The sequence below is a fragment of the Orbicella franksi genome, chromosome 13 (assembly GCF_964199315.1).
Source record: "Orbicella franksi chromosome 13, jaOrbFran1.1, whole genome shotgun sequence".
NCBI lineage: Eukaryota > Metazoa > Cnidaria > Anthozoa > Scleractinia > Merulinidae > Orbicella > Orbicella franksi.
Genome location: NC_138157.1, coordinates 7500979 through 7512400, shown reverse-complemented (window position 1 = coordinate 7512400; position 11422 = coordinate 7500979). Strand labels below are relative to the sequence as shown.

General features: G+C 39.3%; 1 protein-coding gene across 3 annotated transcripts in view; it reads right to left on the bottom strand.

Annotated features, from left to right (window-relative positions):
- The window catches only part of LOC145465388 (uncharacterized), a 31325-nt gene extending 20108 nt beyond the window's left edge, over nt 1-11217 (bottom strand). For 2 of the 3 annotated variants that reach the window (XM_081449165.1, XM_081449167.1), the window contains exons 1-5: nt 9542-9756; nt 5763-5818; nt 4340-4660; nt 841-1152; nt 1-245 (exon numbers count right to left, since the gene is read on the bottom strand). The exon at nt 1-245 is cut by the window's left edge and continues 70 nt beyond it. In XM_081449165.1, coding sequence (XP_081305291.1) covers nt 1-245; nt 841-1152; nt 4340-4660; nt 5763-5817 — 933 coding nt within the window. In that variant the 5' untranslated portion in view covers nt 5818; nt 9542-9756. Of the gene's footprint in view, nt 246-840; nt 1153-4339; nt 4661-5762; nt 5819-9541; nt 9757-10682 lie in introns of those variants that run through there. The other variant, XM_081449166.1, reaches the window with a different exon arrangement.
- Between the last annotated feature and the right edge of the window lie 205 nt (nt 11218-11422).

The following is an 11422-nucleotide window of genomic DNA, read 5'->3' as shown; positions in this document are numbered from 1 at the left end:
GGAGATTCCATATTTGTTAAAATCTTTCAGCGTGGGACTACCAACACACATACCACCATCTTCGATACCCACAATTGGATATCCACGACCTCTCCCAACCAGCAAGCATTTCTCGATTGCATTTTTTCTTGTGGTATAGTTGCCGTCAAGAAGGTGGTCTTTTCCTTCAAGGATTTCCATGGCTCGCACAGGTAGGTCTTTGTAACATCCCCGACGAATTCCAGATTCAGTGCGATCCGCTAGAGCTGTAATGCAAAATATATTGGAAAAATGAACGCTGGGTCTGGCAAGCACGTGCGTCAATTTACGTCATGCGAATTCGTCAGATCTGTCTTTTTAGCCTGAATTTGGCACTCTTTCGGTAAATAAAACACAGTATTTACCCGGTATAGGCATGAGATCTAATTTGGCTATCTAAATAAGGGCCAAGTCTAATTTTCGTGCGCTAATATGGACCCTCAGACTGAAATGTGCCCCCTAAAAGAGTCTCCGATACCAGGATGTTTTGTCTATAATTGTACGTAAATAGCTAAACGAGAGGCTCGATCAATTTGTGGTCTCCAGAGCTAATCGTTTGAAGATACCGAGTACTGTGTCTTTGTGTCCGAATTTAATCAAATAGCATATTTTATCACAGCACGCCGAAATATCATGAGCTTTTAGCTCCCTTTTTTTTCCAGTGGTGTGGTTTGGACATTCTTATGTAAAACTGCTTTCAGCAAGGAAATATACGTCTGACATACCTCTCGTTCAAAACAGTAACAGAGACTGTCCTTACTTAATAAGACAAGAACTCTAGAATCACTCTCCACATATATTCATAGTTGCTCCATAACATACCTTGAATACCCCCAGTAACATAGACATGATGTGCCCCTGGTGCACCTTTTCCATCGCTTTTACAATCCTGTGAGATTCCAAACTTGTTGAAAGTTGGGGGGTGTAATCCACTGACAAGACATGAGCCGCCATCATGAATAGCGAAAACATCATATCGGTTTTTCATGGCCACCAGTGCGCATTTCTCAATTGCATCTGTTCTTAGCTTGTAGTCACCGTCTAGAACATCCAGGTCTGTTCCTTCCAGAACAGTCATCTCCATGTTGTATTTGTAACATCCAAGTGATTTGTACTCAATTGCAGAATAGAGATCTACAAGGCATGCATCAATATGGTGATTAAATTATTCTGGTGTATTTAGTTTCTTTTTACAGCTACCCTAAACTATTAAAGTGTTTCTAAACAATCTTTAATATCACCCTGTACAGGTTTCTCACGAGTTCGTACTGTAATGCTTGACGAGCCAAAAAGATTCCTTCTAGGATGCAACTGAGATTTCGGAAATGTTAAAATTAGTTGCCAGAGGTGAACTTAGCCCTTGACCTGTTGGTGATAAGAAAAAGACCTTGAAAATTACTCGGGAGACGAAATTACGCAACTGTATTGATCTGAGTGTCCTCAAACAATTATATTATACTCTAATTTACCTCAGTTGAATCATGATTGAGTCATAAGCTGGGGAGCTGTTTACAAAACAAAACTCACAAGAATATACAGACTATGCAAAACCCATGCGTACGGGGTATATTCTTCGCTCATAGGAAGACAAATGCCGAAATTTACTATACTTTACTTGAAATTTTAGATCTAAATAATATTTACAAGATGAAGATTGCACTCTTTGCTCATAACATCAAAATGATAGAAAGAGTATTCCAGCTGTTTTTTTTCCTGGTGCTCTTACACCAATGTCAGAAATCCATCACCACAACACCAGGTATGCATCAATCAAAACTTCAAATCTATAGGCCAAAACCATCAACTAGATGTTGACAATCAGCATTCCAATATTGTGCATCAAAAATTTGGGAATCAGTTCCTCTCGGCCTAAAAAACTGAAGATATAATTCCTATAAAAAGTAGTACAAGCAGCACCTCATAATCAATGTATAATTATGATAAAGCAGGCCTAAGAAAATACGCGCGATAATTTGTTAAAATCGTGTTTCTATTAAACAATTAGATTACTCGCTCTCGATTTCTATCGCGTGATAGTTGACGAGGGCACAGCCCGAGTCAACTATCGCGCATAGAAATCGAGAGCGAATAATCTAATTTTTAACTTGAAAAATATTTATTATTTTCCAAGTTGTAGTGGTGGAACGATTTCGCTCCATCACTCCTTCACTCCTTCACTGGCTCAATTCCCGTTAGACATTTGGAAACCCGGGGGAGGGGAACTCCCATATGAAAAGGCAGGGGATGCTCGTCGGAAAATTTGAATTGAACTCCTAAGGGAGACTAATGTGGACGTTGCTTGAGCTTCATTAGACCCCTAAAAGATACCACTTAAAACGGAATAGGTTCGATCACCAGCCACTGTTCGAAAAAGGATCCCGCGAGCACTTGTAGACCCGACTCACGTACTCGAGAGATCACCGGAAATCAAGCCTGAAAACAGAAATTAAATGAGAGCGTTTCTTTTATTATTATTTCCTCGACTGCACCCTAAAGGATACTTTGACAGCTAAAAATGGTGACGTTTCGTCATCAACACCCTAAGTGGGGCAAGAATCCTTGATTTGTACCCGAGATGACGAGCATCCTCGACCTTTTTATATAGGAGTCCCCCCGGGTTCGAACATCAGCCGTAATCTTCAGAAATCTTCGGTAATCTTCGTAAATTTTCGAAAAATGTTTGGCAACATTCGTGTCACCTTCGGACAAGTTTTGGATAATTTTCGGAAATCTTCGGAAGGTGGTCGGAAATCTTCGGAAATCGTCAAAAACACCGCCATCAGTATTTTTATAGGTGTCAATATAATATAAAGAACATTACACGTTAGCCCGAAGATATGAATTTTATGTTCTTGTCACGAGAACATAGAATTCACATCTTCTCGCCACCGTACAATGTCCTCTATATATTTTTACTCGGTGTTTGTATTTTGACTCGCCTTTCGGGCTCGTCAAAATACGGCACAACTCTACAGCGATACTACACACCAAAACATCTAATAAGATATGTATATGTAATGGAGAAAGATGTGAATACAAGGGAAAGCGGCTTTTAAAATTATTATCCGGAGTGCTGCTGCACGAATCGCGGCAACAACGCTTAGAGTCTTGAATCGATTGCCACATGCTGGGGCATTCCGTTGAACGGGCCGGGAAGGTTTGGCTTTATAAATATTATTCAAAAGTTTAACTAATAACTGAGTCGCATGCAGCTTTCCTTTAACATTTTGATTAAAACGAAAAACAAAAGCACAAAAAAAAAAATGTTATTCGTAACTCCTTAGTGGTAGACTTGACTTTGGATACTACAAATGGAGTGGCAACAAGACGTTTTGTGGGTTTCACCGCGGACAAGATTGAACTACAGATGTCAGTTTTGACCTTCCGTCCATTTATATCTTCTACGTCCTTTAAGCCTGATGCCCTGATCTGACAGATAAAGATCAGAGACCTAACAATTAATTTTTGGAAGTTGTATCTGTTTACTTGTTCGCAGAAAATGCCTTTTGAGGTTAGTTTTTTATCCACTCATAATCATCTTTAGATTTTTCTGCAAAACCCGTCACTTCAACATCTTAAATAAGCCTGTTATTTGTTGTCAAATTTGATTTAAACCCAAGCGAATTGCGTGAGCAGAGGGCACGGACACTAATAAAATAAAATGCTAAAAACAGCCTGTTACAAAGCTACAAATGCTTGGGTCTCCAAGGTCCTCGTTTAAAAAGGAATCAACGGGGCCCTGGGGAGGTGTGGTGCTCCCCGATATGGGGTAAATAGGTATGTGCAGCCTCAAAAGGGTATGGTTTTTCAACTGTTTTGATCATAAATAGGGTACCGAGTTTGGCCATTTTCGTCATAAATAGGGTATGTTTTTAACGGAGTGTCTTGAATCTGTACAGCGTGGTTGCCAAAATCAATAGCACGAATTGCCGTCAATTCAACGTTTTATGCCTGTCTTCCGTAAACAAAATTGATTAACTAACGAACCGCCCTTTACAGGAATCTTAGTTAGGAACGCAGAGAATGGTTACACAGGAATTTCTTATAAAGGAATTTAGCTATGGCCCACGTACACTTCGTGTCCACGTGATTTTGGCCACGTGGACACGAAGCAAAATCAGTTATCTACAAAACTATTTACGTCATTCTCTTATAAATAAAAAGGTTATTTAGCTCGCTGTTGTTCACGACAACTCCGCGGCCTCTTATAATCGCTCTTTCTTGAAAGAAAATTGTCCCTGCTCTATGTGGTCTCCTCCCTTTAACTGTTTAATAGGTTTCATTTATTTTTATAAATAAAAAATAAACAAAGTGGTCATACCCTTGATTCCTCCAACAGCGTAAACATGATTTGCTATCCTCCCTCCTCTTCCATCGCTTTTGCACTGACTTGACCAGCCATATGTCTGAAAGGTCATGTGCGCGGTGGAACTACTTGAGCACATGCCGCCATCTTGAAGAGCAAACACTTTGTATCCGCGTTGCTTAGCTACAGACGCGCACTTTTCTATTGCATCTTTTCTCGTTTTGTAGTTCCCTCCATCCAGACGTGGGTCTTGTCCCTCTAGGCTAGGGATCGCCCGTGGTGCGGCCCCGGGGTAGTAACATCCAATTGATATGAAGTTAACGGAATCAGAAGAATCTGAAACAATAAGGATGTATTAGCAACTTTCAGGGTCGTAGGGTGCATTTTTCATGGAGTACTGACGCATCTGAGAGAATGTAAATCGAGAGCCAAAGAAGCGAGGCGCTTGGTGGTTTGGGGGCATACCCCACTCCTTGCATACGGTGGCGGCGCCCGCAGTACGAGGGGCGGTTAAAACCGAACTGTCCTACTGAAACGACACGATAATAGTCTTTTTCTTCGCAGCTATCAAAAAATGTAGACAACACTAAAATTGCTTTGACTTGTTCTAATGCTTGACTGGATAATTCTGGGCTTAATTTGACAAATTTCTATTTGCTATTGAGTCTTTATAAACATAAATTGAGCTTACTTTGATTTCCTTCTAAACCATACAACGTTTGATTTCTGGCACTTGTCGATAATTATATATTCACTGAACTCTCCTCAAGTTTGATGATTACTTGTTCAGTGCTGCAGTACGAGATCTATACACGATTGGTTAAAAAGTAATCATTTTTTATAGAAAAAAATGGTTGCTGTTTGCCAGAATAGTCTGAAACGGTTCATAAGTGTTTTAGACCGATAATCTCCACTCTGAACTGTAAGTACCGTGAAGAAAACTTTATAGGGATAACCGGATACCACTTTAAGTCGAAAAAACATCCAATTGGTGTGATGGTAGCGGAGTCAAAAGAAACTGAAACAATAAGGAAGTGTTAGCAACTTTCATGCCGTTTAGAGTTTCAGGAGCTTGGATATCGGAATCGCATATCTCTGTTTCTTTCTCCTACTACATTTTGGCAGCGGTTTATACTCTGTACCACAGAAATGATGTTATGAAATGTTTGATGCTTAGCCCTGTTCTAACCGAGCTCTTTTTGTCTCGAGGAGTTGGAGGGGAGAGGGGGCGGGGGCATTCGAGGCCCTAGCCTGTAACTCTTAGAGCATGCATGAAAGCTTTGATAAGGTCATGTGATAGGATTGCATAAATGATGACCACTTCCTGGGAAAGGCTGAGCGAAGTTCATTAAATAGTGAACCTTACATGCATTACTCTCTTGTTACATTTCAAAAAGACAAAACAGTCAAAAAACTCATTGAGGATTAAAATTCATACCTGCACTGCCAAGATGCAAACTTGCACAGAGAACTAAAACAAAGATTTTCATCATTCTGAGGGAAAAGAGAATAATTTCCTATAAGTCGTGAGAGAGAACATCAGCAGCATTTTCAAGATACGAGCGACAAGACCATATATAATTAAAATAAATGAAGTAAAATTTTCTTTTCTTTTTTTTTTTTTTTTTTCGGTGGGCTTAGTTTCTGAGAGTCTTATTACAATTACAGGGAAACAGAAAGGTGTCGATCATTTCAAGTCAAAGAAAAAACACTCAGGAACAGTATTTAGGGCCGCAGCCAGAAACAAATTATGACTGAGGCAGTGTCCAAGAAATGAGTTGCGACTGAGGCAATGTCCATGGTTTAATTCTCTTCCTGGGAAATTAGGGTGTTTTTGATGACTTTAAACAGCAAAAACGAAAAAAATGACTGAGGCAAAGTGCCTCGGTTTGCCTGTTACTACGGCCCTGGTATTCCTTTAGATATTCGCAAGAAAGATTCCATTGGCTCTTTTAAATATTCTGTCAAAAGATATTTTTAGTCCAGTAATTCTTAGTCTTCGTATTGCTTTTGTCATGTCAGATTCTTTTTTCATGTACATATTTTTCCTCAATCATTTTTACGAATTTTAAGCCATAAATGTTTCAATCAGATTCTATTTTTATTCTGTACTATTGTAATACCTTAGATGTATCTTAAGTAATTTTATATTTAGGATAGAGGGCCATTATACTAGTTTGTCAGTAATACTGTTATGTGCTACCCTTGAGCGTCTGAATCGTGTTGACCGCGCTTATATTTTTTAACGCCAAAACCAAATACAGTTGAGTCCTCGCACTTACTCGAGCCAAAATCGAATTCCTCTGGATTGTCGTTTAAGATTTACTGTAATTTTATAACCTCAGTAACTCGAACCCTCGATAACACGAACATTTTCTGTATAATTTTGCCACGGCTCGAAAACTCGAGCCATGTTTGCCAATACGTGACAACTTAAAACAATCAGTACTGTAGTCCTAATTATAATAAATAAAAAATATAAAAAATACAAAAAATATAAAAAATTCATGTTTCCGGAACGTTAACATGCGTTTCTGCACAAGTTAACATGAAGTTACGTTTGCTAAAACGCTTATTTCGTTTAACTGAAACCTGACGGAAACATGTGGTACGTTCCACTGTGACCGCAGCAACGGAAAGACGAGTAAACAAACCGACAGCCGAAACGCATGTTAACCGTCCGTTTCCGCAACGGTTTCACATGTTTCTGCCACGTCTCCGCTTACGGATTCTTGATATTTCGTCCTGTCTGCTTACTAAAATTACAAGTTTTTGCTAGATACTAGCCTGAAATGGCTGTCATGCATTTCGGGCTAGCTAGATACCGACAAAACGGTAATCACATATGGTGAAATAAAAAAATTCTAAATCTATCGAAACTTCGATAAAAGACATATTTATTACGAAGTCAGAAATTATACTCTTCATGTTCAACAACGACAGTAAACACCAGTTGAGCTTCTAGTATTTATGACAAGAAGCTTTATTTTTGTAAAAATATACGAACAACACAGAGTGTAGTAGTTCGTTCGAATAGCGATCTCCGATTAAGTGAACTGCGACAATTACAACGCTCCTCTGACGAGTGATCACTCGAAAGCTTGCTCTAATATATGTTCTCTCCTCGGAGTAAAACCAGTGGGAGCAATTTAGTCTTTCCAACTCCTTTCAATTTCAACTCAGCATTTTCGTCCGCAACATTTAAGATCTGTTTCGTAATTTTCATAGGAAAAGCGCACGCTTTCACGAGCAACAATGCGACCAGATTACACTTCACAAGACACTTTTAGCTACTTTTCGATCCTTATCTTAAAATTAAGCTAAAAAGTGAACTTTGAAGTGACCGATCTTTTAGTAGCGGAAAGCTGAGCTTATACGTCAAGTTTGTGATTGACAGCTGTTGTCTCATCAGCCAAACAAATTGCACGCTAACGCCACTTTTCCTCGATTGGAAAATAAATTTTGGTTTTAAAATATTAGTTGAATGTGCGGGGAAATGAATGGGTTCTTTATCATAGAGCAAGATAAAGAAGCCTCGACTGTGCTCTGTTCAGTACGTACGTACCGCTTTTAGCGTGCTTTACAACAGCACAGCAGAGGCGAGACATGTTTAACAAGAATACACTTCCATGATTTCTTGTGCGAAAACTGTGATTTTTCGAGCCGAAGACGAACCGAAACAACATATTTACTTTTATTGTTTTTGAAAGCGATCAGGAAACCTACGAAAAATCATGGCGATCTGTAAAACTTCCACGGCTAGCCTGCAAGAGTCAGGGCCTAAGCCAGAAAAATATTATGAGTGAGGAAATATCCATGGTTAAATTATCTCCCTTGGTAGTTAGTAGTGTGCTACTTTCTCCCTTCAAAAGAAAAAAACAACAACCGACAAAAACGAAAACAAATGGCTGAGGCAAGTACCTCAGTCGGTTTGCCTCATAATACTAGAGGTGTAAAGTATGATTGACTTTTGATATAATGCATTAAATATTCATTGACGTGACTAAATTCTGTAGTAATCTTTGTTTTTGGGCATTAGTCCATTTGACACCGTACCTGTGAGTCTGGCATCCGAGAACATGGGGATTTTATAGTATGCTAACATTAACTCGGGAAAATCCTCAACTAGAAGACCAAACTAGAATACTTAGATACTCTCGAAGAAGTTGAAAGAAAAATTTCCCTTCAAAATTTGTGAAACTTTTTAAAGACTGTCAGCTTTGAGATTCAGTCAAATGCTTCAAGAGATGTAGCCACTTCGAACAAAAAATTTAAAAAAACCCAAAATATTTCGACAGACAAATGTCGGCCATTTCGGCTTCACAGAAAGAATAGAGAGGAGAATTCGAATTTAAGAAGGGGGCTAGGTATGTTCTTAATATTTTAGTCAATCTAAATGCATGAACAGTTCTACCAAATGTAAAGAAACGGTAAACAGTATTTCATCTAGCAGACAAACAAAAGGCTACTAATTCCCATCTTTGTTGAAGTAAATAGAGGTGGGGGATGGTCGGCAATTTTGAAACTATAGATAAACTTTCGCCTTCTCAATATTAAAATGTACACACCGTTCAATAGAGCATTTCTTTTCATTCGCACTATAGTTACGAGTGATATCAATTTATGCCTCCGAACCTTAAGAATTCGTTTTCGGAGAATCCAGTTGAAATGAGAATTTGACGCTTATCTTCTATAAACAACATGCATGCTTTCTTCAGTCAGTAGAGACCTTAAGCAATGACGACGACGACCCCGAGGACACCGCCTAGGACAAAATGAATTTATATTTTATCTTCGAATTTCGCAATTGTCTAAATCTGTTCAGTGCGCCTATTGGTCTCAGAACTTGCTCAAGCTAAATATGTAGCACCAGCGTTCAATTTCAAATGAAAATACCAAAAAACAAATTCATATTTTACCCTCGAATTTCACAATTGTCTAGATCTGTTCAGTGCGCCTTCTGGTCTCAGAACTTGCTCAAGCTGAACATGTAACGCCAGCGTTCAATTCCAAATGAAATACGAAAAATTAGCCGCCGTCGTTCGCATTGTCCAAAATACACAGTTAGTCATTTTACGGTGTTGTTTTGCAGAGGACGGCTAAGAAATGTACAAAGACTTATAACACACGTGCATAGCTATTGTTCTGCTCATTAAACCTTTTGTTTGGCGACGTGCTTAAGCTCTCTGGTAAAGATTCAGGATTTAATTTACATACCTTTGTTGTTATTAAGGGAATCGTCTCGCACAGTTCTCGTTCTGTTCCAATACCTGAAAAACAGAATTCGAGGAAAGATATTAATTTCAAATGATATCTATATGTGTGTGTAACATGAGCAGCCGAATATCATCACCTTTGTTCAGTTCGCCAGAGTCTTTATCCAGAAGTCTGACGATATGTACCAGGCGAAACCGCAGCAAAATTTGACGAGAAGGCGGTCTACGGAGGCTATTTATAGACGTTAAATGATACTTCTGCCGGATTCTTGTTACCTCGGCTTCCCCCGAGTTGAAACGTGACTTTACCGTGAGCCGGGTCACGTAAAGAGCCATCCTTATTTTCAACCACATGAACAATTCCTTACACCTTCCTGAAACTGAGATTGCTCACAATGTACCTTATCAATGAACAAAATCATTAAATTTGATCGTTAAAGAGGAAGGTTGTAAATATTCATTTAGCTAGCATACACGTATCAGTTTTGCTCTTAACCGGTTCTGCTCACGTAAGTCTCCCACGTGCACCATCAATAGCTGAAGCAAGCTTCAGTCCACTTTGAGTCTTGGTGGGCGGAATGACGGGTTGGCAGAGACGACTTCCCACAACCCTAAATGGTAAAATCTGAGTGCGATTTTGCGATGACTCGAGTTCCTTGACCTACCAAAGCAACGATTGTGCTAAGTGTGCATCTACAATGTTGTTTTACCTCAGCGGGCGCAATGTAAAAAAATGTCAATGTAAATGCAAATTTAATGTCAAACACGGGGAGTGCTTGACAATAATCCTGATCGAATTGGAGTTTGGAAATGTTGCAACTGGTTTTTGAGAAGAGGGAAAAACCGGAGTACCCGGAGAAAAACCTCTCGGAGCAGAGTAGAGAACCAACAATAAACTCAACCCACATATGACGCTGGGTCCGGGAATCGAACCCGGGACACATTGGTGGGAGGCGAGCGCTCTCACTACTGCGCTAACCCTATCCCCGGCGCAATAACGCGCCACCAAAACCGAAGAAAATGGGGTTTGCAGGATTTGAAACAGTCATTACGTTCTACACGTATGACAAATGTAGCTTAATACAACGCTAAATGGCAAAATGTTTAAGTGAGTTTTGCGTGACAGGAGCACCTTGACCTACCAAAGTAGCATCGTGCCTGACGAATCTACCCCCTCTCGAGAACATTCGAACCTTCAGTTTAACAAGCTGTTCTATCAAGTTTATTCCTCTGTACTTGCTTGTTTTTTCTCATTTTATTAAAAGCACGTACCACAGTTACAAGAGGTCATATACACTTCCTGAATTAAGATCAATTCTTAATATGCCTTATCAATGAAAAAAGCTGTTAGATTAAATCAGTAAAAGTAGTTAATTGTGAGTTCATTCAGCTAGCCTGCACGTATCTTCTGCTCTCCTACGCGCACGGACAAGCTGGCTGCAAGTCAAACTCTGAGATTTGTAGTTTTCCTTAGCGGGCGGAATAACGCTTTATCCAGCAAAACAGAAGTAAATGCGCTTTGCAGTATGAAAAATGTATGACAAATGTAGCTTGAACGCCAAATGGTAAAATATGTATGCCATTTTTGTCTGTGCATATGGACTGTTTAATTTGCTGGTCTATCAAGTTTGTTCGTCAACAAGCTTAGTTTCGTTGTCTGTGTTCTACTAAGTCTTTTTCAGTATGACATATCAGTTCTTTGACCTCATTTATCTGTGGTTGCTTGTTCTATTTGACATTTGCTTATTTTATTAAAATCCCTTGCCACAGTGGCAAGGGGTCAAAGAATGGTTACCGATAACAATTATTGAATAGCCAACTGACGAATGAAACGAGGTCACCATAAGTAGCCGGATACGCAAGGCTAATTACATAAAAGGTT